Here is a 27908-nt window from a genome sequence, read left to right as displayed (position 1 = left end):
TTTCAAGTTCTGTTTAATAATTACCTGTTTTTAACTCTACTTTCACTCTAGGTGGTATGGCAGGACTTCAGTCAATGATGAGGCAGTTTCAACAGGGTGCTGCTGGCAATATGAAAGGCATGATGGGATTCAATAATATGTAAAGAAGATGCCTTAATATAAACTGACTCAGTTGATTACATTATTTGCTGAGACCTCAGAGTTTCCCTCCTTTTTTGCAAATTGGGGGAAAAAAGAGTATTTTTCTTGCCTATCTTGCCCTTCTTTTTCTTCTCATCCCTCTTCCCCCTTCTTTTCTCTTCCTTTCTCTTCCTTCCCTCCCTCCCTTTAACATAAGGGAGGAATATATGGTTTTTGTGGAAATCATTATATTTTTGCTTTAGATTTTCTTCTGTTTTCACCATCATAACACTTCTTAAGTTAAACAAATCATGATGTAAAATTTTAGTACTGAAAGATTTTTAATTGTCTCAAAGGACATTTGTAAACAGTCCTGGTAAGTAGTTACATGATGTCTCAATAAAAGTGCTGTAAAATAAACTTCCAAGTGGTTATAAGTTAAGGGGTTGTTAACTTTCTTTATGGTTTAAAATGATCAGTGTATCATATAAAAAAGTCAACAGAAAAGCCAATAGATACGTACAATTTAAAACTATGCCTGGAAATATACCTTTACTGGGAAATATGGTAGAGTAACTTAACCATGCGCATTAGGAACTTTTGTTTAACTTAGCATAATTAACATAATTTTGCCATAGAAAAATCTTAACTCTGCCATTTAAATCAAAATTTAGAATTTGGTTATAGTCACAGCATATAATGTTTTGTATATAACTTGCATTTTTTTTACCTATTTTTGAAGCCTTATTGTCAGTCTTTGGTTATTTTTAAAGCCACTTTTGTTATGTTTCTTACATACCAAAAATCAACTTGAAGAAATTGATATGTTTTAATGATAATAGCTAATGTATAGGTCTCCTAATGGAAAAATTTAATTGCAAATATTAGGCTGTCACTATTATATATTAAAAATAATGAGATGGCCAGGCATGGTGGCACATACCTGTAATCCCAACACTTTTTGAGGCAGAGATGGGAGTATTGCTTGATGTCAGGAGTTCAAGACCAGCCTGGGCAACATAGCAAGACCCCATCTCTACAAAAGCCTTGTGGCACACGCTTGTATTCCTGGCTATTCTGGAGGCTGAGGCAGGAGGATTATTTGAGCCCAGGAGTTTGAGATTACAGTGAGCTATATAATTGCACCACTGTGCTATACCCTGGGTGACAGAGTGACTTGTCAGCTTATTGGTTACCTTGGATTGCTGCATAGTTCATTTACAACAATTGCTTTTAAATAAATTATGGAATTGAAAATACTATTATAGAATAATTATTATTCTGATTCATTTTTGACATGATGAAGATAATAGGTATGGTGTAACAATATATTTTGAATTAGGGTGAATTGATCTTCAGCAAAGGATTAATTGCAATAGTAGGAGACAATGAAAACAATGGCTAGTTTTTATGGTATTACTTTTTTATGACTGAAGTGTTTAAAAAAGGTCTTATAAGCCAAAGTATCTTTAAAAAATAATTACATAAAGAATGTAACTGATTTTCATGTTTACTTGGGCAAAGATTTTATATCCCAATAGTTTTTTTTACCAGCTAAAGGCAAGAATAACCCTATAGAACATTGTATACTGTGTAAAAATGATGTATCTTGTGTTCTGTGGAAATGTTATAGCAAGGTCCAGCAACAGAAATTTGACAATAGAGAAAATACTGTTCTCCAAAGTAGTTTGTAATTAAACTGATGCATACTACCGTTTCTCAGTACACATTTTTGTGATTTCTATTCTTGGGTTATCAATTTTGCATTTTGACCAAAAAAAGAAAATGAGACCTTTAGCCATAATAAACTTTATGGCTTCAGTCATAGTGTTAAGTATTATTGTGTCTGGATGGGTGTGGTGGCTCACGCCTGTAATCCTAAGCACTCTGGGAGGTTGAGGCCGGAGGATCACTTGAGGTCAAGAGTTCAAGATCAGCCTGAGCAAGAGTGAGACTCCATCTCTACTAAAAATGGAAAAAAAAAATTAGCCAAGCAACTGAAAATAGAAAAAAAATAGCTAGGTGTGGTGGTGCACACCTCTAGTCCCAGCTACTCCACAGCCTGAGGCAGGAGGATTGCTTGAGCTCAGGAATTTGAGGCTGTCGTGAACTACAATGTCACCACTGCACTATACCTGGGGTGACAGAGTGAGACTCTGTTTCAAAAAAATAAATAAAATAAACCAAAAAGGAAATTGAATCCCCCCCCTCTTTACTTCCTCCCTTCAGATTTAAAAAAAAAATTCTCTGACTCAAGGGGTGGGCAAGGGCAATATACGTAACCTTAACATTTGTACCCTCACAATATGCTGGAAAAAAATAAAAAATAAATAAAAATTGATTTCATGGCTGGGCGTGGTGACTCACACCTGTAATTGCAGCACTTTGGGAGGCCGCAGAAGGATCCTTTGAGGCCAGGATTTCAAGACCAGCCTGAGCAAGAGCAAGACCCTATCTTTACAAAAAACAAAAAGAAAAATTAGCCAGGTATGGTGGTATGCACCTGTAGTCCCAGCTACTTGGGAGGCTGAAGCAGGAGGATCACTTGAGCCCAGGAGTTTGAGGTTACTGTGAGCTGTAATCAAGCCACTGCACTCTAGCCTGGAAGACAGAGTAAGACCCAGTCTTAAAAAAATCAAAAATCAATTTCTTAGCTTTATGATATCTGATATATTTCCCAACTTCACTAGCTAACTATCATAGCACTATGATACCACATTAAATTTTTCCTGAATGTTATTGTTACTTAAATATATACAAACATAAAACTTAAGTACAGGTTCCTTAAGCTTACAATGCTTATGTAATTATAAAACAAAAACAAATTTAGAAATTAAATATCAACAAACTACAAAACCAAGAAACAGCAAATTAACAATTTAAATGTGGTCAATGTCAATGTTCTCCTCAAAGTATCATATTTGCTGGTATATAAAATATAATGCTGTATATGTGCATAATGCATTGCAGTTTTATGGAGGAATTTTTGGGAAAAAAGTGCTTTTTACAATGTAATAAATGTGTTACACAGACTATTATTTTGTTCAAATAAATACAGTATATTACAGTATGAAAGGAAGTCCTCAGTTCTGATAACACAGTAACATTGTACTAACCTTGAATAGAAATATAGTGTCACATAACTGAAAAGAAATATAGTGTTATAAATGAGTACTGACAAACTGGTGGCAACAAAACCAGGAAATTTACTGGAGCTAAAGTCCTATATCATGCATATTAATGTAAAGGTAAAATTAATATATTAATATTTCACTGAATTTAGGAGGTCTAAAAAGTAAACCATAATATACAATAAATTTGAATGGATTTCTTTTATAGGTAGCGCTGGTACATATACACATATAAGCAAATGTTTCAGTGAAAACTGGAGCAAACTGTTTAAAAATGTGAAGGAATTTCAACTTGATGCTTGGATATACAATAAAAGAAAGTATTTTACTATTTGATAAGAGAGAGTAGCCAAAGAATTTGATTAAGCTCTAATGAAAATGACTATGTCTGTGAGAATCATGAGTGAATAATTAAATATAAATAATTATTGATCTTCCTCAAAACACAGAAATGGTTATTAATAAAACCCAGTAAATAATCATATCCAAAACCAGAAAGCCATCATCACAGCTCGAATCTGGAGATTCTTTTTATCACTGGCATTGATTGGATTAGAAATTGAGTCATTACCTTCAAAATTCTCCGAATCCCAGTGACCATGTTCTAAACATTAAGGTGTTGCATGCAGCTTGAACCTGATGCCTTTTTTGCTTTTGAGTCCTAAGTTACTGGAATGATGAAATTACATATCAAATGCTGGGACATTAAAATTTAAACTTTACCTACAGATCAGTTGTGTAGCCTGTGGCTTGTGATTTTTGTAAAGTAGTTAATAGATGTGATGTGAAATTTGCTATGATAGTTTTTCCCCACACTTTGCCAGGAGGGATAAGTAACTATTTGTGTTCAGTGTTGAGTAGTTGCTCACCTAAGACCTTAGCCCTTAAGGCCTTGTATTAACCTCTTACCTGTAATATGGACATATTGAGTACAAAGTAATTTTTTGATTTTCTTAAACTAAAAATATACCTTGTAAGCTGGTAATTATGGCACTTCTCTTATTAATACACTGACTGCCACACAAGTTCTTATGAGTTTGGCATGTATATGCTACGTTTTGCAGTTCCCTTATTACTTTTCTCTCTGAAATCATCATTTGAAGAGCATGTTATACCTTTTAGCTTCACTTGGCTTAAAAGGGTTTTCTCATTAGTCTAAAACAATGCATTTCATGATACCACATTGGATCATAAATGGAAAAACAGCCAAGAAATTATTTAGTAGTACTTACTTGTAAGATGGATAATTCAGATGATGCTGACACTAAGAAATTGCCATACCTGGGCCCGTAGGCTCCTTTGACACTGCTGCATATAAGCTTTTCCTACTCAGGGGAAGGCAGTCTGTGACTGTGATCCATTTTTCTTAAGCAAAATATGCTAAAGTTTTGTGAGCATCTTTCCAGAGAGAAGACCGTATCTTCATCAGGTGAGAACATATAATGTATGCATATTTGGATATTTCAAGAATCATGTTTGCTTGCTTTTCTATGTTTTTATAAATAGAGAAACTTGCTCCTTAGTAACTTCTCTACCCCTAAAAGGTAGGAATTACTATTGGATATCATCATTGGCCCACACTTTTTGACCTTGGGAGATCAATTAAGGAGTTCATAATCTCAAGTCTGGCAGAAGTGGTACAAGAAATAGCTACATGTTTTTTAACAGGCCACTTGATAGGAAATAGGAGTGTGAAGCCCTTTAGGTGATGTGTGTCCCTTGATTTTCTGCAATTTCCTTCTTACTGTATTAAAAAAAAATATGATCTTGCCCTGAGAGGCAAGATCTTAACTGTGATCTTTAAAGATCAATAACATAATTCTTTAAAGGATTACACTGCTCTCCAACATCGAGATTACTGAATTTAGGCATAGCATGCAAAGAAAGCTAGTATTTTATGACTAATACCATATAGAAAATTCTGGTAGCTGAATATCAATAGTGTATTCTCACCACACCCCCGACCCATACCTGACCAAATTTCAATTAATAAACCAAATATGTTTATATAATATTAAATTAAAAAGTTTACTTGGTATTTTCATCTGCTTTTTACATATAGGGCCTTCCAGCTTACTAATGGCTATTCCTTATAATAGACTTCAGAAAATAAACATAGTTTACTCATTTCCATCCAGATTTTTCTAAATATCACACTCTCCTTTGGTCTAGAAATTTCCTGCCTTCTAGCATTTCATGGTCTGTTTTTGACATTTTCATCCTCAAAGGGGCAGAGTGTAGGTTCTGAATTCAGACTGCCTGGGTTTGAACCCTGTTTCTGCTGTTTACCAGCTATGCCCTTGAGTAAATTTCTTAACCTCTCTGAGCCTTTGTTTCCTCATCTATAAAATGTCAGTAACTATAGCAGTACCTCTGAGTTGTTGTGAGGAAGAAGAGTTAATATGAGTAAAGCCCTTAGCACAGTACCTGGCTGGCATTTTGGGCTCCATAAGTGAAGCTACTACTGTTATTTAATAATTTCTTTTATAAAATGATTATGCTTAGAATCAACCTAAATGCATTTTTTGTCATCTTTTTTCTTGTGTATCATTTTTGATGAAAATATATTCTATTTGCAGGATAGGATAACCTGAAAAATATTCTCTCTCTCTCTATACACACACACACACACACACAGAGCACACACACAGAGCTCTGTTAAAACCATAGCCATGTCTTGTTTATTTGCTGAACATTCCTGGTTATCAAATTTTATTCAGATTTATTTTCCCAGCCTTACACAGAAATAGGTAGATCTAAATTTTCCTTTTTAGCCCTATATGCTCCATTAAATGATTGAATTTAGACCATAATTATGTTTTCAAGAATATAAGTTATAATAATACTTGAATTTACTTTTTGTCAGAGTGAGAAGTGAAAAATGAAACGTTTGACATGTTGCTTTGTTGCCTATTTTTAGTAGAGCTGTAACAGTTTGGAAATAATGACAAAAATGCAAATGCCCAAAATAAAACCATTAGTATTTCTATGCTTTTATGTTGCTTTGAGTTGTTGATTTGTAATAAACGGTTCTTCAATTGCATATTTGTGTTAAAAATATCTTTTTAGGAAATATTTCCATTTCATGTTGGAATATAACTTGCAGTTGGGATTTTCAGTAAACTAAGAAATACACTTGTAAACCATAAAAATACATTCTGCTTCAGCAGTGAAAATTTTAATTTAATGTTTAACTGCCAGTTTGGAAAATGAAATCATGCAATTATAAACATTCCACAAATTTTTAATAAAGATTGTTGATTGCCTTTCTTGCCTGTAAGAGGGAAGAAATTTTGGAGACATATAATACAGAACTCTGTTGTTTATGCAGGCCAATTCATGAAGTCTTTTAACAATTGGCTCTTTATTTTTGTTTTCAATTTATTACAGAGTTTGGTTTTGTTGTTTTGGACTGTCTCAACCCCTTGCTAATGCCACCGTACAGAATCAGATCATGTTACTAACTTGTTTACTTCAGCAGCAACCTAATTTGATTTTATTACAAGAATATAGAGCATTATGGATTTCCAACCAGTTTTTAAAGTATAGATGGTCTTCAAATGATTGTTTTTAAGGTTTTTAGTTTTGTTTTTAGATTCTTATAGTTAGAAGTAGGCTAGAACATGTACAAGAATATTAATAGGGGTAAGGAAAAATAACTTTTGCTTAGAAGAGAAAGGAATGTTTAAGGCAGTCAGGCAGTTGGACCTGTTAGTGCCATGCTCAATAATATATAGTAGGTCATAATGCTTTAGGGAGCATTTCTGAATTGGCACTGCCATGAAAATGAAATTTAAAGTGTCAAACGAAGTCTGTAGCTGAAATAATGTATGTTTTATTTTTTACCTCTACATATTTGTAAAGACTTTCATGGTAAAACAACAATAAAAAACCATTTACCTAGAGATGCTCCAATTCGTTTGATGTTAAAGTCATGCAGTAGTCATTGCGATGATTTTTAAAATACAGTTGAACACCGGGGAAAATGGAACAAGTCTGGGATGCCCCCCTTCCACACGTGAAAGCGCAAGTACACACACACACACACACACGGCCTACAACACAGATCACATAATGTTTGTCAATTGTCAAGATGGAAGCCTACTACCCCCCTTGCTCTCAGGTCTTACCACATAACTTTTTCTACAGTTATACTTAAGCACTTCAGACAAGTGTCAGCAAAAATCATCCTTGGGGCTCTTATTTCCAGCGTATTTTGGCTGGACTGTCATCCATGTTAGGAAGGGAATGTGTAGCACGAGCCGTGCATTTTACGATACATCTCAGCAACCACGTCTCACCGGTAACCTTTGACGCACAGTACGCAGCTGTTCTCATTTTGTAAGTGCAGCCGGCAAGGTCTGGGAGGGTGACTGCGCGCAGCCGCACGACGCCAGGCTCCGGTGCAGGTACGAGGCATGACGTCACAGGTGGTGCCGGGCGGGGGCTCCGCGGGCTCCGGGCGTGGGCCGGGCCGGAAGCGGCGCGGCGCGAGGCCCCGCCCGGCCAGCGGGCAGTGGCGCTTCTGGGGCAGCAGTCGGCCGGCTGCCGGGCGCGGGACGGCCCCGCCCCTCTCGGCCACCAAGTCGCTCTCACCGTGACTGGGCGCGGCGCTGCCGGTGAGTCCCACTTCCCGGTAGCCGCGCTCGGCCAGCGACTGGGCGGGGAGGTGGAGGATGGCAGTGAGCTCACCGGCCATTGCCCTCTGTCTTGCCAGCGCCAGCAGCCCTGTGGCGGCGCCCACGATGGACCCGGAGCCAGTGGGCCGTGTGGAAGGAGGAGAAGTCTCAGCGTCGGGAGCTGCGGCCGCTGCGCCATTCAGGGAACCGCCGCGGCAGGTAGGGGGGCCGCCTAGGGAGACCAGGAGAGCCAAGCCGCCTCCTTTCCTGGTCCGCGGGCTGCCCTTTTGGCCTGCCCGGCCTTCCTCCGAGCAGGCCGCCCGCCGGACGTGGGTTTCGGGGTTCCTCCTCACCGCACCCCTGACTCTGCTCGGTGAAACCGGCTTGTGGGAAGGAGCGGGCGCCGCTCCCAGCGGAGGCGCCCCGAGCTCACCAGCCCCTTCGCCGGCCGCGCCGCAGTCCCTGGGGCGCCCTCGGTTTCGGGGATGATATTCCAGCTTCTGTTCTGCAAGCGCGAGAAGGGAGGCATGCCTCCCAAAGGCTGTCCTTAGAGTAGCTGGAAGCCTAGTGACGGTGGCGTCAGCTGCTTTTGAGTCTCTTCTAGTGCAAGCGCCTGCCTTGGCAACTATATGCTAAGTGTTTACAGGTCTTAATTCGCTCGATCCTTATGATAACCGCTCGAGTGGGCGTTATCTCCATTTCACCTAGGAGGTAACTAAGGTTCAGAGCTGTGCTGTCCAACAGAAATAAAATGCAAGCCTCATTGAAAATTTTGGAAATTTTCAAATGATGGAAAAATTTCCAGTAGCCACGTCAAAAAGGAAAAAGTAACCGGTGATATTAATTTTAATATCGTGTATTATTTAACCTAATTTATCAAAAACATTTCAACCTATACTTAATTTGAAAGTTATTAATGAAATATTTTGCATTCTCCTTTTTGAGTCTTTTCTAAGTCTTTGAAATCCTGTGTATATTTTACACGCAGCAAACCTCAGGTCCTACTGGCCACATTTCAAGTGTGCATTGGCCGCATGTGGCTAGTGGTTACTGTATTGGACAGTGCTGGTTTAGAGAGTTAGGTACAGTTTGGAGATTTGTTTTGGGAATGGTAGTCTGAATTAGTAGTTTAGGACCTTGACCAAGTAAAACTAATGAAGACATTGCTTTAACTCAAACTGGCTCAGGAGTATTCAATTTTGGCTGTTAAAAACCTGGAGTTGCTGATGGGTAGTAATCCTCTAGTCCTCCGTGAGAATGAAGCTTTTTCAGTAGCTTCATTTTTGAGACTAAGTATCTGAATGTTAGTAAAACACTTCCCTCAAACTGTGAGTATAGTTTTATAGTGTAAGATGTAGTGTGCATAAACAAAAACTTTTCCACATACTAGTTTCTATGGAATTTCTTGTTTTTTCTTCTGTGTTAGGAAGAGGAGGATAACAAGCAAGAAGGAATTCAGGGAAGAACACTAATTGATTAGGGAGCCACTTAATTTTTAGTTGAGACCTGTTGACAGGTACACTTGAACTTAACCTTTGAGTCCACAATGCTTGATGTGCTTTTTCATTTGATTTTTACCTTTTTTGTTACTACAATTTTTTTTTTATCATTACTTCAACTTTGAATCTTTCTAATAGCAAAGTATACATACCTGTGTGATATAGCAGATATTTGTTGTTTAAAGACAGGCTCTTTGTTTTGGTATTATGTTGTTTTTATATTCTTGGTTAAAAAATAAATATTTAAACAGTAAAGCAGGCTGTAGAGTGAAAGGTAAAAATTCTCAGGAATGTCCACCACCCTTTCCTCACATTCTCATTCCCCAAAAGTAACTATTAGTTTTGGTCTAGTCTCTCTGGATTTTTCTGTGCAAATACTACCTTTTCTTTCTCGTTAAACACAAATGAGTTTGTACTATGCAAACTGTTTTCTAATTTGTCCTTTTTGCTTTCTCATTTACATTTCTAAAGCAGAAACATCTCTGGGAACTGGAGATCTATGCCCAGGGGTTTAAGCACATTAAGAGGGAAAAGCCCAGTGCAGTTGGAGATCTGGGTGGAGGGAGAGGCTGTCATCTTATACTCCTTCCCAAGTTTGGCAAAACTGAGAAATTCCAAGTGCCATGTAGGGAAGGGAGAAGAGATAGGAGATTGGGTCTAGAATTAGGCCTCTAACCAGGCCATCCAGTACCTCTTGTGATGTTCTATTCAGCAGCTTCTCTGAATAGACTTTTAACCAGAATCTTAGCCTTAATATTATTAAAGGAGTTAAAATTTCAGTACTGTTTATGTATTTAGCACTTCTACTGTAGAGGCCAAAGCAACTCCATCTTGGATGCTAATTGGCTGTATTAACTTCTGATTAACCCTTGTTTTGGGAATGTCTCTAAGATTTCTACTTTATCTACTGTTACTAATTTATCTACTTTTGAATTTACTTTATCTACTGTTAAATTGTTAAATCCTGCCCTTAGGCAGATTTACATTGCATTCTTTCCTTTCCCCTAGTGGTCACTTCAATTGTCCTACCCATTCCTTCTCTTTTGTATATAAACCCTGAGTCTGGTGGATAATGGCCCTGGGATCCACACTCTCAAGTCTACCAGAATGTGGCTTCTGTTCATAATCCCTATTAAATGTTTTTTTCTGAGAAACTGGATTTGCCAGCTCCTTTCTTTGGCCTCTTAGCTGCCTCTGACTTTGCAGTTAGGTTTGCATAGATCTGCTCACCCCGAACTGTAGGCTAAAGGATATAGAAGTGCCTACCTCCAAGCTAACAACCTACTTGGGGAAGGTAGTACAGAATAAATTCCAAGTGTAGCACCTGCTTTAAATAAGTTCTGGCTGCTATGGGAGTATATAAAAAGAAAATTGCCATTAAAAACAGGTCCTGAGAAACAGATTTATAGTTTGATTAACCATAAAATGTAGTGAAATGTTAATTGACATTGTATCTCATAATTTCCCGCTGTTATCAAACTATCTTTTCTGCTCTTTGGAGTTTGTTAAATGGTAAAATATATATAATCGACAGTGAAAATTTTCTTACTCGTAAAAATGAAACATTTGGAAAGTTCAGAATAACTTTTATTTATAATTACTGGAAATTTTGTACCACATTATTTTCTGGTTGGTCTTACCCGTCAATGCTTGCCTTCCCTGGGTTGGAATCACATGTCAAATGAGTTGACTATTTCAAATCTGAAATGTTTCACAGTGTGAAACTTTTTTTTTTTTTTTTTTTTTTTTGAGACAGTCTCACTCTGTTGCCCAGGCTAGAGTGAGCACCATGGTGTCAGCCTAGCTCAAAGCAACCTCAAAACTCCTGGGCTCAAGCAATCCTACTGCCTCAGCCTTTCTAGTAGCTGGGACTACAGGCATCTGCCACCATGCCCGGCTGATTTTTTCTATATATATTAGTTGGCCAATTAATTTCTTTCTATTTTTAGTAGAGACTGGGTCTCACTCTTGTTCAGGGTGGTTTTGAACTCCTGATACCTCTCGAGCAGTCTGCCCACCTCGGCCTCCCAAAGTGCTAGGATTATAGGTGTGAGCCACCGCGCCTGGCCTATGTGAAACTTTTTGAGTGTTCTCAAAGAAAATGCTCATTGGAATATTTTGGTTTTGGGATACTCAACCAGCAAGTATAATGCAGATATTCCAAAATTTGAAAAAAATCTAAAATCTAAAACACTTGCATTTTGGATAAAGGATACTTAACCAGTATTGTCTTTCACAGGATTTTTACTTGCCAGTCTGGTTCCTTAAGATCAGAGGTTGACAGATTACAGCCTATGGGTCAGATCCAGCTAACCACTTGTTTATGTAAGGTTTTATTGGAACATGACCATGCCCATTCATTATGTAGTGTCCGTGTAAAGTGGCTGCTTGTCCATGGCTGCTTTCACAGAGTTCAGTTGCGACAGAAATATATGGCCCACAAAAGCTAAAGTGTTTATTATGTGGCCTTAACAGAAAGTTTGCTGATCCCCACCTAAAATGATAAACCTAAAATTTGGATTTTACTATATCAAAAATTAATATTAATTTTTTTAAAGAATGATCTTAAATAAAAGTCTAATAAAAATCTTTATGTGAAATATAATTAGAACAAATAAAATGCCATTTCAAATGAGGTATTATGTATAGAGAATATTACTCAAAGTTCTGTTTATACTTATCCAGCTTTGGAATTGGAATAAAAAATATGAATCATATTTCTTCCTTCCCCTTTGTATATTTTTAAAAAACTTTTGGAAAGACCATAGCCAAGAGTCAGGGTTAATGGAGATTTCATACTAGTCATTATGACCCAGCCAGATTGCTTTATTAAAGTTGTTTAAGGACGATAAAGTGGTTAAGCCAATGAGAGACTTTCCTTCTCTTTTGCCTGTGCCTTAGGAAAAATTAAGCCAATGAGAGATTGCTAGAGGGAGCAGTGAGAAGCTGCTGCTGCTCCGGTAGGGGTGGTGAGTGGGAGTAGGGTGGAGCATGGTAGAATATTTTGAAAAATCTGAGATCTATTCACTGGCTGGGGCTATATTGTATTGGTATTAGATCCATCCAGTTAATATGATGACTGGGGATCTAACCTATCTCCTCTGGCTTTCCTTCCTGTAGGAAATTAAGGGATCAAAAAGCTAGTCATGGTCCAAAAAGAAATGTTAGGGTCAGGCCAAATCTTATCTCAAGGAGAAACATGAGATTGTATAGGAATGGCTCTCAGTGTCTGGGGACCTGGGGTCGGGGGAGTTGTAGAAGAAAGGTATCCTGAGTAAACCACTTATTCATCTGTTCATGGACACAATAAATGGGCTGATCTTCCTTTATCTTTTTTTATTTTTATTTTTTTAATTCTTTTTTTTTTAATATTTTTTTCTTTAGTTTTTTATTTTCATTCTTTTGTTGTTGTTTGTTTTATTTTCATCTGGAAAAACTAGCAACACATGATCTTCCTTTATCAAGAGCTGGGATTTGTTTGAACCCTCAGGATGAACTGGAGAGAATTGGGAATTTTTTTCAGGTTAACCCTTGGATAGCCTTATTAAAGTCTTCATGATTGGCAGTTTGCTATATGGCAGTTATAGTTGCTGTCAGTGATGTTCATGTGTGTCCTGGAACAATGTGTGTGTTCTTTGGGTTCAATATACCTGCATTCTAATCGTGGGTAATGACTAAATTTACCTTTGGAAAGTAAAGGACAGAGAAGAACCATATCTGTTTTCTAAGAAGGACCTTAGAAAACAATGCATAAAAATAAAGTAGTTTATACTGGTATAACTGGGCAATTCAAGTTTATTATTTTATCCCATCTGTGCAACAGTGGTTCAAAAACTTTTCTAGTGGTTAAAGAGCAATCATGGATTTGAATTATGTTTGCCCATAACTATAAGAATCCTGAACTGGACATGATGGTTTGTAAACCCAGCTGAAGTGGGAGGATGGCTTCACCCCAGGAGTTTGAGACTAGCCTAGGAACACAGATGAGACCCTGAATTAAAAATAGCACCAACCACCACCAAGGAAAAAAACCCCAAATTCCCAAGATCCTTATAGGGGACATATTTTTTTTTTTTTTTTTTCTTAAAGCATGGCAAGGAAGACTCTATTCAGGACCACTGCCATAGGTATGGGGACTACTGCAACAAGGTCTTGCAGTGGAGGAGAGAGACTGGGCTCATCGCTGGGTATAGCACATGCAAATAGAGATTTATAGCCAAGGAGCAGGGTGGGGTTGAGGATGGAAAATGACTAAGAGAAAACATCAGGGTTGGGGGACTCTGGCTTAACTGACCTAACAGATTCCTACTGCAGCCAGGCCAGGATGACCAGACACCACCTGGGGGATGGCAGGCAATGAGGAGCCTGGTCAGATGTCAGAGGAGACCAGAGGCCAAGAGTGGGGTTCTTGCTAAACTGACTTAGCAGGGTTCTTTGTAAAACTGGATTTTACAAAAAAAGTGTATAGAGGGCCCTACCTAGGAGAAGGTTCAGGAGGCTGAATAAAGTTTGGCCAACAAAGAATCTTTATCAGTCCTGTTAGTTGTTGGGTCACCTTTTGTTCAGTGAGGGCCAGCTGAATCATTTGCTGGGGCTCATCAGTCAGGACATATGCTGGCTGGTGCAAGCTGTCAGCCCTTTAATGAGGGGCGTTTAGTTTCTATTTAAATTTTTAAAAATCCCAAAGATTAATAGTTGGAACAAACTATAAACTCAGTTTCTGAGTCCAAAGGGCAACAGTCAGAAGATTTCTAGGTACTGGGCCCAAGTCATCTTTGGATAGAGCAAGGATGGGCTGTAGCAATCTGACATATTTCCCTGGTTTGCAGTTTGCATGTTTTGAAGGCTGTCTGTACATGAACTGTTGTGATTTCTCTGAAGTTAATATCAAGTTATCCAGCTTTAGCATGCAGGACTTTGGGAAAAGGACAGTTTTAATTTTTAGAGGTTCTGGCCATTTTTTCCCAAGGGGCTTTATTGGCTTCATAAAGTCAACCTCAGTTTCTAAAGTTGTCTGGTCATATCTGAAAATGTGACATTCCATTCAAAGCCTTGGTAATATAACCACTTCCTCAGTTGTACTCAGCTTGAACAAAAGTTTGTCCAGAGCAATGGTTCAGGGGTCTGACTCATCAATGGATCCCACAGTCAGTCAGGAGGGAAGACAAAGGTTGTGAAGATGCACCCAGAGGTGCCTTGGTGAGAGGCCTGAAGGTCCCGAGATGAATCTGATTTTGAGTTTCAGCACCCTAAATTACCCCTCTCCTAAACTCCCCCTCTCCGAGGCTGCTAATGCAGCGCCAGCAAATAGGAAAGCTCCTGCTGAGCATGCTCCATGCTTTGTTCAGGATCATGTTTGACAAACTAATGCTTCTGACTGGATCCTGTGGGCCAGCACGGTAGCTCCCCATTGCTTATGGGGAGATTCTGTAAATACAGGTGAAGCTTCACTAGCCTGCCTGCCACTCACCTTTTGCTGTGCGGCCCAGATCCTAACATGCCATGGACTGGTGTACTGGTCCATGGCCTGGGGATTGGGGACCACAGCTGCATAGCTTCACTCTCATTTTTGGTACCTGTTTGACCCTAAAAGACATTTGAATTTAGGACTCCTGTTTTTAAAAGGGAGAGGTTTAAGCTGAACTGTTTTTCTTTTGCTTATATAATATGTAGCTAAGGTCAAATCCAAAGGCTTAGGAGAGTTCCCTGATATAAACTATTATTTTTATTTTATATTTCTGATATATCTGTGTGTGCATCTATATGATTTTCCTTTGATATTATATAGTAATCTTTCCATAATTATCATTATCCTTTAAAATTATTTATGTCCAGCAGGCCTTCATATATATAAAAATTTGGGATTGCTATGACTTAGTGCAGTGCTTAATTTATTGTTGATGTGAACAAAAAGTGTCATTGGTTAAGTTCTGGTTTTTAGTCTCAGTGAATATGCAGATGTTTACTTTAAACTCTGCATACACAGTATGCTATGGATACTTGGGTGAGATTTGTTTTTTAAGGGAAAAAAACTGCTTAAAGTTTGTTTTTTTTCCCTTTATCCCCTAAAATAAAGCAACCAAAAATGTTTTGTGTGTAATGAAAGAAAATCTCACTCACAACTCTTTTTCTTAATTTATTATTGATATAGATGAGTAACGAGAGAGGCTTTGACAATGTAGAACTGGGAATCATAGGAAAAAAGAAGAAAGTCCCAAGGAGAGTCATCCACTTTGTTAGTGGTGAAACAATGGAAGAATACAGCACAGATGAAGATGAAGTCGATGGCCTGGAGAAGAAAGATGTTTTGCCAACTGTTGATCCTGTAAGTTTGATATTGATGATCCTTTAGTCAGTGGGCTTCTTTTTTTATTAATTTGTTTCTTGAACATTGAATGGAAGGGACATACATTTTGAGGTTTAAATTAACTATATTCTGATTATAAAATTATGTTATTTTGTTAGAAAATGGTATTTTTACACAATATGAATGGAAATTTTTTCAGCATTTCAGTAACCTTAAACCATTTGTTTTTCAATGTCAGGGTACTTTGTCAGCATGAATAGTTTCTTTAAGATTTACTAAATTAAATGCTTAAACCCTAGTTCCTTTGAATTAAGGACTGTACTACCATGATAGTTTCCACCCAAAACTTAGGAAATTGTCAGTTCTTTTTTATATTGCGTCAAGTTTTGATTAGAAGATAGAAATATGCAGTTCTTAACTTTGTGTGCCTCACTAGCTAAATTTAAGAATTTCTAGATTATATAAGATGTGACTATAAAATTATGAGACTAACTGTATATTTTTTAAAAAGAGTAATATCCTCCCAAGTAGTTTTTTGAGAGTCTGGGTGATCACATATTCACTGACTTTCAAACAGGTACTGTTTTAGGCACTGATGATACAGCAATGAACAGTATAAATTTCTGCTCTTTTTTTTCCTTTCAGCCAAGAAATTTCTGCTCTTATGTACTAGTTGGAAAATAGGCAATAAACAAATAAATATGTACTATAATTATCAGGCTGTAAAAAGTGCTATAAAGAAAATAAAGCATAGTAACAGCATAGTTAGAGAATTATTAATACTTGACTTTAAAAATGAGCTACTCATTTTTTATCAGATTTATCTCTAAGTAAATTTTGGCTATTAAAAAAGCACACACAGATTCTCTACTACAGAAAATATTCAAAGGATTGTTCAATATACTCTGAAGGTAGTTCCAAATGTATGTATTAATAGAATATTACAGAGATGATTCATGCAATAGAAGAGTTATTGGGATAAATGTCTTCTTTTTAAATTATTTTCAAGGGATTAGTTCATATTTGTCTTTATAAACGTGTATTGTTTTAAGAAGTCATTGTCTCAAAAGTTGGCCTGTATTTATATAGAAACTGAAAATAAAGGCATTGACATAAAAAGAATACATCCTTATTACTTTACTAAAGATTTACTCTTTTTAAAAGCTTTATTGATGGCTGGGCATGGTGGCTCACGCCTTTAATCCTACCACTCTGGGAAGCCAAGGCAGATGGATTGCTCAAAGTAAGGAGTTCAAAACCAGCCTGAGCAAGAGCGAGACCCCGTCTCTACTAAAATAGAAAAAAATTAATTGGCCAACTAAAACTATATAGAAAAAATTAGCCGGGCATGGTGGCATATGCCTGTAGGCCCAGCTACTCGGGAGGCTGAGGGCTGAGGCAGGAGGATTGCTTGAGCACAGGAGTTGGAGGTTGCTGTGAGCTAGGCTGATGCCACGGCACTCTAGCCCAGGCAACAGAGTCAGACTCTGTCTCAAAAAAAAAAAAAAAAAAGCTTTATTGAGATACAGTTTGATATTGAACTTGTGGGGTTCTGGGTGGCCAGGGGCATTGAAAAGAACTTCAAAAAGTCAGGCTCTTATTGGCAAGGTACTTCTTCAGAGACAAAGTATCAATGGAATCAACCCAGAAAAAGGATTCTCTTTTAAGTCTTGTTGTATAGCCAAAAGACTGGCAGCTGGTGTTTATCTTTTCCCTTCAAGTCCGGGTGGTTAGCTTTATAGATATGGGCAGTCCTGACCATAAACCCAACTACATTTGCACAAAACAGCAGAGTTAACTTATCCCTTCTTGCCTTAAATTCTGGTGCTCACTTCTCTTCTGTACTAGTAAATATCCTTTGTGGCTTTTTCCCCCCCTGAATAGGACACTTTTGTCTGTATTATTACTGTTCAGGGCCAGGCGTGGTGGCTCACACCTGTAATCCTAGCACTCTGGGAGGCTGAGGCGGGTGGATTGCTCAAGGTCAGGAGTTCGAGACCAGCCTGAGCAAGAGCGAGACCCCGTCTCTATAAATAGAAAGAGATAAATAGAAAGAAATTTTATAGAAAGAAATTTAGTATAAATAGAAAGAAATGAATTGGCCAACTAAAAATATATAGAAAAAATTACCCAGGCATGTTGGCACATGCCTGTAATCCCAGGTACTCAGGAGGCTGAGGCAGAAGGATTGCTTGAGCCTAGAAGTTTGAGGTTGCTGTGAGCTAGGCTGATGCCATGGCACTCTAGCCAGAGCAACAAAGTAAGATTCTGTCTCAAAAACAAAACAAACCAGACAAACAAAAACTGTTCATGCAGACATCCTTTTTCCTCAATAATTTTTTTAATGGTGTTTGAAAACTTTTCTGCTGCCTTTTGGTTAGCAGAAGCTGCTTCTGTTGATTTTTTTGACATTTTTAAAGTCAACTTCTGTCTAAAATGATCAAACTATCCTTTGCTGGCATTAAAATTCTCCTGCTTTATATACTTCACCTTCCTTTGCTTTAAGCTGTCCTATAATGACTTTTTCTCAAATCATATTAGAGTCTATAGGTATACCTTTGTAAGAGCGATCCTGCACCCACATAAAAGCTGCATTTTTAATACAAGATATACAGGTATTTTGCAAAAAGTGCAGTTTTCATACCCACTAGCATAGCTGCAGCGATGGCTTCACAGATTTCCTTTTCTTTCTTTCTTTTTTTTTAAAATATAGTCCTTATACTGGATTCATTTATCTTGAAATGACAAGCAACCACAGCTGCAGACCTCAATATAAGGTACATATCAAGACATTTAACTTTTTCTTATAATATCATGACTTTTCTCTGCTGCTTAGGAACACTTCCAGCATCACTAGTGGCACTTTGGATAGGTCCCATGGTGTTATTGAAAGTTAACAGTATTACAGGAAACATGATGAAAAATACACAAGAACTACAAGAGATCCAAACACTTGTGTTCACTGCAATGATAACAGGAGGTGGCTGTCAAATTATTACAGTAGTACAGTATTACTACGGTTCCTTTTATGCAGTTATGATTAATACTGCATCTTTGTTTACGTATCTCTTGACTGCAAAGGTACCATGTATGGTGTGTGTTTGTGTATGAAAATTTTGATAAATTTAAAATTTTTATAGATTTGTGTATATTTTACAGTACTGAATGATAGAATAGGCTAGTATCTATGTATATTTTATGTATTCATGACATGCCTAGCTCTTTCTTACTTTTTTCCTGCTATTTATAGGCTATATAGTTTGTGAATTTTTTTTTTTTTTAGACAGAGTCTCGCTTTGTTGCCCAGGCTAGAGTGAGTGCCATGGCATCAGCCTAGCTCACAGCAACCTCAAACAACTCCTGGGCTCAAGCAATCCTGCTGCCTCAGCCTCCCGAGTAGCTGGGACTACAGGCATGTGCCACCATGCCCGGCTAATTTTTTCTATATTATTAGTTGGCCAATTAATTTTTTTCTATTTATAGTAGAGACGGGGTCTTGCTCTGTCTCAGGCTGGTTTCGAACTCCTGACCTCAAGCAGTCTGCCCACCTTGGCCTCCCAGAGTGCTAGGATTACAGGTGTGAGCCACCGCGCCCGACCATTTTGTGAATTTTTTTAAATTGTCACAAATCTCAAAAAAATTTTCCAGTAAATTTATTGGAAAAAATCCATGTTTAAGTTGATCCGTGCATTTCAAACCATTTTTGTTTAATGGCCAACTGTATACTTTGCTCCAGAGCATGCCTTGTCCTTTCCTAAGTAGTTTCCTGGCCTTATCATTTATTACGTGTTATAGAAATTGGCTCCATTTCCTTATACCTCTGCCACTTTCCCATTTCCTGTAAACTATACGATCAGAGCATCTTAAATAGAGCCCCTAAAGTAACCCTTATCCCATATAAGAGACCCATCCTTCTCTGAATATAGACGATCTAGCAAATTTGATCTAGGGAGTCAGTAATATCAGTATTTTCTTGGTTGAATTATTTCGACATTCCTTCTTGAGTAAATGAAGAAAAACGAACTGCCTTACTTCTATATCTTTTTAGGAACAATATCACAGAAATTGGCATACCTACTTTTTATAGTAAGACTGTGTTATTTGTTTCCTTCTCTCTACTTTCACACATCTACTCAGTCTTAACAGATATTCTTGTGTTTACATTTTTAATGCCCTCGTAATCATAAGATTATGGACAAGTTTTCTCTTTCTCCTTTCCTTGGAAACAATATTAAAATAATTATTGGCCAGGCACATGGCTCACATCTGTAATCCTAGCATTTTGAGAGGCTGAGGTGGGAGGATTGCTTGAGGTCAGGAGTTCAAGACCAGTCTGAGCAAGAGTGAGACCCCATCTCTACAAAAAAAAAAATAGAAAAATTAGACTTGGTGGCTTACACCTGTAGTCCCAGCTACTTGGGAGGCTGAGGCAAGAGGATCACTTGAGCCCAGGAATTTGAGGTTACAGTGGGCTATGATGACACCACTGCACTGTAGCCCAGGAGACGGAGCAAGACCCTGTCTCAGAAAACAAAACAAAAAACCACACACACACCCAAGCAAAAAAACAATTATTAATGTATTTGACTAATTGTACTTTCTTTACTATGTTTTCTTTTGATAAACAAAATATTGGTACGATGAAGCATGCCTGTATTACTGGTTTCATCCACAGAGTCAAACTATCATCTATTTGGCATGCTTCACAAAAGTACTGTATGGAATCTAGAACCAAGATTAGCTGTGGAATTATGCAGTGTTGACTGCATTCTGCCAGTGGAGGTGGCTTACCAAGATACACTGAGTTTGTCTTAGGTTGTATGGTCTTGTCCTTTTCTAATCCTTAAACAAAATTTACCTTGCCACTTAGTTGTCCCTTATTGTCCCACCATTAAAAACTCATTTGGTATGCTCTTCTTGTCCTGCTTAATTTCTCTGAGCCTTAATTTCCCCACTATAACATAAGTACGTCAGACTGTATGAATCTTTAAGGTCCTTTCTGTCAATTGTACACCCTCTCTGGTATTGTGATTATAAACAGTGAAGACAAAACATCGGCAAAATGGGAAAGGAAGCCTCTGGATTATCAACTCCTAAATAATGCAGACTCTAATTTACCAACTCCATTTCAGTGGCTCATTTTTTTTTTTTTTTTTTTTGTTCTTTTATGGGCTTCAGTAGGTGGTAGTTATATGAGTGAATGTAAAATGTCTTTGTGGAGAGTGGTGTTTGGAAACAGGACATAGGGTTATCAAAAACATCATGTAGAGACAAATCCATTGGATGAAGTAGAGATGGGGGAAGAAATTCAAGGACAGGTAGAGATGGAACAAAAAGAACATCCCCTCTCTTCCCTTGCCATCAAGCAGACATTCAGAAGACTTGTGTAGAGAGATAGTCACTTAAGAATAAATCCAAGAATTAATACAGTTAACCAGTCTCATGCTCCTGTCAGCTTAGACTCTTATATCTGAAAGGGTGCCATAGTTGCAAAGGATAACATGCTCTTTGTGCCAGGCTTTCCATGCCCCAGCAGCCCCACAATGAAGTCCTGGGCAGTCAGCATCTCAGTAGGCTCTGCTCATGAAAAGCCTGCCATGCTCTGGGCAACTGGGCCTGCCCAACTACCAGAAGATTTGTGTACTTAGCATACATGACGATACCTGCAACCCATTGGTATTATCTCTATTCCTCTCCTTTGTAGTTTCCATAAAAATTAAGTTTTTAGTGCCCTCTCACCTGGAATTAGAATTTTGTAGATACAGCCAAAATTTTGTGGCCAGGAACTTTGCTACGGATATAATAAAACCCATTCCCCAGCTACTCCAGTTTGGGTAAAGAAAAAAGAGAGAGAAATGACCACGTCCTCTGATGATGCCCACAAGGTCCAGGCAGTATTCTAAGTTACAGAGGAAAAATTTTCTGTTATAGGAAAAAAAATCTCTGAAATGGAAGGCAAAATTCATCATCCCAGAAGCCTGGGTAAACCTTAAGAATACCAACTCTGTAGCTATTAAAAATCCTATCATAGAAGTAATATATATATATATGGAATTCTATCTATAAAGATTTAAAATTTTTGATTGGATTGCAGTAATACTGCCTGTGGAATATTCTCTGTTCCTACCAATTGTTTGACTGCTTCATTCTGGCATCAATATATACAGTGAGTTTAGGTATCAGTGTTGCTAATCTGTCTTCTTGTTGCAGACAAAACTTACCTGGGGTCCCTATTTATGGTTTTACATGCTTCGGGCTGCCACATCAACCCTCTCAGGTATTGTTTTTCTGTTTGAATATTGTATAATTGCTGTAATATGTTCAAAGAACAAGAGCTTTGCCAAATGGGATGTTTCCAAATTGAAGGAGAAATAATACTGATGTGGTTAATTATTCCAGCCTCAGAAGCTAGCTAGCATTGGAAGATATTAACCTAACTTGTGCTTCATCTGAAAACATTCTTCAGCTTCTGATTATGTTTAAGGAAAAAAAGAACTGAAGGATATTAGTTTAGATAGTTTTTCACATTCTTAAGCCCTTTCTATTAGGAACTATTTTGCTGCTCTGTTACTTGATTTGGTCTTCTACTGGTATTTATTATTCTTGTTCTGTCTCACTGCTTATTCTAAAGCCTGTAGTTATAGTTCATTTATATTTTTATTTCATAAATATTTCATTTCTTAAATTGATATTTAAGTCATACTCAAAGGAAATGAATAATCAACTTATGACTTAATGCTAATTTTAAATATAGGTTTTAAATTATAAAGCTTTCCTCTGCCTCTAATTTTAACCTTCTTGTAGTTTCTATAACTTTCTGCTTTTATTAGGGCTAACTGGAAATAGTAATTGATTCAACAAACATTTACTGAACACTCATTATAAGAGTGCTATACTATACTCACTAGACAGTCTGGTGTAATAAAAGAAAGAGCATAAGCTTTAGATTCAGACCTAGATTTGAATTTTGGATCTTGTTTGTCAGTTGGGGCAAGTTCTTTAACCTCTCTAATCCTAACCTTTCACAGTGCCTGGCACATAGTAGGTACTCAGTGTTATAAATACAAACCATTCCTCTCCTCCAGCCCAGTGATATCCCAACCCTCTAAGACTATAAATTTTTCTTAAAAATATGGTCATGTAACAGATAATTATAATACCTGGTGATAAGTGTATTAATGGAGATATGAATAGACTAATATTAGGAGCCCAGAAGTAGCAACTAATACTTCTTGGAGGAATCAGGGAAGATTAACAGAAGAGAGAAATATATTGGGTTTTTATAATCTCTTCGAGGGTGGGAACAATAATGCTTGTATTCCTATTGTCTTATACATAGAAAGTGTTCATGAAGTGTTTTTGGAATTGTATAAGTCTTTTAACTTTTGTATCCTTAGTGTGTGACTTTCTTGGAGAGAAGATTGCATCTGTTTTGGGCATCAGCACCCCAAAATACCAATATGCCATTGATGAATATTACCGGATGAAGAAGGAGGTGTGTCTCCTTTTTACATTTTCTTGATTCAGTGTGGTTTTCTGTAGACTTGATGGACTGCATAATGAGCATATGTATTCTCTAGCTTCCCAAAAGATAGCTCCCGTGCCAGCGTTGGTGGTATAGTGGTGAGCATAGCTGCCTTCCAAAAGATAGCTCCCTCATGCTAGGAATTCAATTCTAGAGTCATTAATATCTTTACCGAATTAATAGACATTTTAGAATTCTTTAAAACTGAAATTTCCCTAGGATCTATATGCAAAACTAAGCTAGGTTTCATTGTGGTAGTGCTATGTGAGGTGCCTCATATATGTTATTTAATCTTCATACACCTCTATTTGGATTATTATTCTAATTTTAAGATGAAGAAACAAGACCCAGTTTCTGTACTTAGAGTACATGTACTGAGCATAGGAGAAGTGTAGTTGGTTTGATGCATAGAAAATTGTAAGTACTAGGGATGTGTATGTGCCAATTGTCAATGCACAAAGATGTGAGGGCAGTTCTGTCTGCAGAAGTATAAGGTCTCAAGGTGAGGGTGAATTGAGTTTAGAATTAAGGAAAAAGCTTTAGTGCTTAAGAACCAAAATAACTCTAGAGCTCAAGAAGAAAAGGTCCTGAATTCAAAATCTATCTCTGCCACCTATAACTTTATAACTTTGGGCAAGATACTTAACCTCTCTAAGCTTCAGTTTCCTCATCTTTATAATAAGGAGAACTGCAGGATCCATGTTCAAGGTTGCTCTAAGGATTAAATGAGTTAATACATAAATGTTTAGAACAGCATCTGGTGTATATGGGTGAGCACACAATAAACATAATTTGTTACTTTTCAAGTAAATCAAGAGCAGCAGTTCAGGTAATAGAATTTAGAGGCATGAAAACATGTTGTATGTTTGGGGTAATGGCAAAATAATAGTTTACTATCACTGGATCATAGGGTACAATGAGGGAATGGCTAGGCTGGAGATGAGTCCCGAAAGGTAAGTTGACTTTATATTTGTTGTGTGGTTTCAAACATGTTTTATGAACAAACAAGTATTTTTTAACACTAAAAGCCTTGTTTAAAGCCTCATTACCTCATCTGAACTATTATATTAGCCTCCTAAATGGTCTCTATTTTCAAGCAAGCCTTAGATTAATCTTCCTGGGTTACTCCCTCTGTTCTGACTACCCATACTGTAGGGTCCAATACAAATGCCATCTCCTCAATGAATTTAGTAGTTCTGTAACTAGAAATTACTCTTTCTAAATCTCTATAGTGCTTATTTCTTTCTGTCTTAATAGTATTTTTACATGTCTTAACTTTTCCTGTTAGATTGTAAACTTCTTGAGGACAGGGACTGCTTTGTATATGTATATTAGATGCTTATGGGAAAACTAATCATGTTATACCATTTTATGAATTAACCAGCCTATTCAACTGAATAGGCTGACAGTCTATAGTTGAAATGATACAGTATTAGCTAATTTTTAATTTAGATTAAACTTAATCTGGAAAAATACATAGCCACTGTCAGAGTTAATTCAGGTCTCATTTAAGCTAAGTTGTGCTGGACCATTCTTCAAGCAAATCGAGGGCAGCAATTCAGGTAACTTCACTTTCTTTAAAATGTTTTATAATAGTCATCATTTCATTTTGGGAACAGAGGAAGGGAAAGTAAGTCATAATTAGACCAAACTGAATTGGACATGACATTGATGTTTTGGTTTAAAAAAGACACGAGAAGCTGACAGTGGGAGAGGAAATACTATTCCTTTTAGATATTTATATTTCAACTATTCTTGATATTTTCCCTTTGTAGGAAGAAGAGGAAGAGGAAGAAAACAGGATGTCTGAAGAAGCAGAAAGACGGTATCAGCAGAATAAACTACAGACTGATTCCATTGTTCAGACAGATCAACCAGAAACAATGGTATCCAGTTCATTTGTGAATCTCAATTTTGAAATGGAGGGAGACACTGAAGTAATTATGGAAAGCAAACCAAATCCAGTCTCTGTCCCACCGTAGAATGAAATGACTATCAAACTTCAAACACTAAGGTTTCTTTTTTTTTACTACCAAGAACTTTCGGATTCTCTATTCAGTGGAACTTAATATAGTTATTTATGTTCTAAATTATTATCTGTAAAGGGAAAATGTTTCTTCATTCTTAGTCTTATCTGGCAAAAGCCAGCTGTGAAATTTGGGTATTTGTACTGTTTTTACTGTGTCAAATTAGTGCTTTGGATTTAAAATGATTTTTTTTAAAGGTCATTCTAGAACTATAATCACCAATTAAGAGTTAAATTATCAAGCTTGTTTGTCTGTTATTTGTGCATTTGTTACTAAAAAACAAGGTAAGTTACTGATGAAGGCTAATTGGATCTGATAATCTTAGTCTCAGATTAAAATGAGGATTTTTTTCCCTATATTTTCTCATGTTATGCCTTGAATTTATATGTCTAACCTAACCATTAATTTTGTACTAAGGATGGTTCACTAAGTGTATAATAAAAGGAGCAAGATGGATGCACTTTGAATTTTCTTTCATTGAGAGTAACTATTGTTATGGAAAAGTGGAGTTTATAACAGCAAATATTAAGATGGGTTTCCTTTTTTAATACAAGTTTCTTAATATTCTTTTTTAGTATTTATTCAAATTAAATAGCTTTGAACTAATGTTAAAAATGATAGTTATGGAATGAATTTGTTAGTGTATTTTTATTCAAGTGCTCATACCTAGTGATTATTCATATGGCATTATGTTATGTCACTCATTCAGGCCTTAATGCCTCCCATAGGCAAAGTAGTTTGAGAAAAGAGAGGATCGGGGATACTTGTAGATTTAACCCATCAGCTGGTGTCAAATACTATACAAGGTGCAATGGTGGTGTAATGAATTTATGTGTCATTCACCATTTTAAAGTAGCAACAGCAAGATTACAGTTTACTTGAACAGGTTGGCCATTCCTTTACCTACGGAGGTATTTGCAAACCTTACAAAGGTATACAGTATAAAGCTGATTTTCTAAATATTCTTAAATGTGTGTAGAGAACCTTTTTGAGATATCTGTAACTTTGTAAATAACTTTTGACTTATAACTAAATGTAGGTAAGAAGGTGTGCAATGTTTTAGACATATTGATCTTAAGCCTTTTCACAAACTTTAATGAGCTTTTAGAAATTAACTAAATACTAATTAACTAATACTGATGTTAATGGCCTTCTAAATAGCATTACAAATTCAATCTTAAATATATCTATGTAAAATACAGCTTCAGAGAAACTAAAAATGTAGGTACAGTGGGTCTATTATGGAAATCTGTTGTCAGTGAACATGAACTATTAAGTTCTTTAAGTGAAAATTGAAGAATGTAGGAAGGATAATTAAACTCATTAGGAGTCTTCAGTTACACCATAGACATGAATACATAAACATGAATATGGTTCATAGTAAGTGATGGTAATCATTTTATTTATGGGTATAAACTCTTTATAACTTAAAAGATTATGTAATTAATATCCCATAAATTATAGTTTACCAATAGCTCTAAAACATGCTAACCTGAGCTCTTCTCTCCAATTTGTTTTTAATTTCATTTGAGTTAGTACCTACAAATCAGATATGTGTTTGGTTATCAAGTGAAGGTAGGTTATGTCTAAAGGTGATCTTCTGAATCTTCTTTCCCTAGAGGCACTAGTATCTAAGAGTTTATCTACAAACTTTTCTGATTGTTAAGGAAGATAGTAACTTATGTTTTATGTTTCTTGAATTTTCTTTTGATACTTGTCCAATAGTTGCCAGTTTATAATGTTTAAATATAGTTATTCACTGTGCCTTAAATTTTATACTTTTTTGTTTATGTAAACTATAAAATGTCCCATAAATGCATTAAATTGTCTTATTTTAAGCCTGTTTCCCTTTTTTCTACTTCCCTTTCAACTCTTTTAAGAATTATTGTTCCCTTTGTATCATAGTTCATGATATTCTACCTTCTTCTAATCTTTATCTCATAAAAATGAAATACAACAGTATAATTGAAGAGCCTTTACAAACTGAATTAACATAAAATCTTTTTTTTGAGACAGAGTCTCACTTTATTGCCCCCCGCTAGAGTGAGCACCGTGGCGTCAGCCTAGCTCACAGCAACCTCAAACTCCTGGGCTCAAGCAATCCTACTGCCTCAGGCTCCCAAGTAGCTGGGACTACAGGCATGGGCCACCATGCCTGGCTAATTTTTTTTCTATATATATTAGTTGGCCAATTAATTTCTTTCTGTTTATAGTAGAGACGGGGTCTCGCTTTTGCTCAGGCTGGTTTCAAACTCCTGACCTCGAGCAATCAGCCCGCCTTGGCCTCTCAGAGTGCTAGGATTACAGACATGAACCACTGCACCCGGCCTAACATAAAATCTTTAACAAAAAGTCCTTAACAATATAGAGTTAAGTCTTATAGAATGTAATCCTGGTAGTGGTTAATAAAACTAGACTCATTTTTTTATACCAGTAATTTTATTTTTATTTTTTATACCAATGACTTTAACGAAAGTAAAATATTAATTTGAATACTTTTTATTGAAACATCCTATTTAAAGAAAGATGATGTCTGAACACTTCTAACCCAGAAATAAAATGACTCTACTTTAATGAATGGGAAAGTCTGTAATCTTTGATACACGTCTTAAAAGAAGACTGAAGGTTAAAAGGACCACATTAATACTTTAAACTATTCCTCCAGTATTCAAATTCTGAA

General features: G+C 36.8%; 1 protein-coding gene across 7 annotated transcripts in view; it reads left to right on the top strand.

Annotated features, from left to right (window-relative positions):
* Positions 1-27908, top strand: part of LOC105855489 (signal recognition particle subunit SRP54) — an 81744-nt gene that overhangs the window by 40423 nt on the left and 13413 nt on the right. For 3 of the 7 annotated variants that reach the window (XM_012736498.2, XM_076004103.1, XM_012736499.2), the window contains one exon: positions 52-1845. In XM_012736498.2, coding sequence (XP_012591952.1) covers positions 52-143 — 92 coding nt within the window. In that variant the 3' untranslated portion in view covers positions 144-1845. Of the gene's footprint in view, positions 1-51; positions 1846-7748; positions 8090-15520; positions 15695-21886; positions 21954-23073; positions 23172-24976; positions 27067-27908 lie in introns of those variants that run through there. The other 4 variants (XM_020285771.2, XM_076004104.1, XM_020285770.2 and 1 more) reach the window with 4 other exon arrangements.

Source organism: Microcebus murinus, chromosome 6, assembly GCF_040939455.1.
Source record: "Microcebus murinus isolate Inina chromosome 6, M.murinus_Inina_mat1.0, whole genome shotgun sequence".
In the NCBI taxonomy this organism is placed as follows: Eukaryota; Metazoa; Chordata; class Mammalia; order Primates; family Cheirogaleidae; genus Microcebus; species Microcebus murinus.
This window is presented reverse-complemented; position numbering and strand designations above follow the sequence as displayed.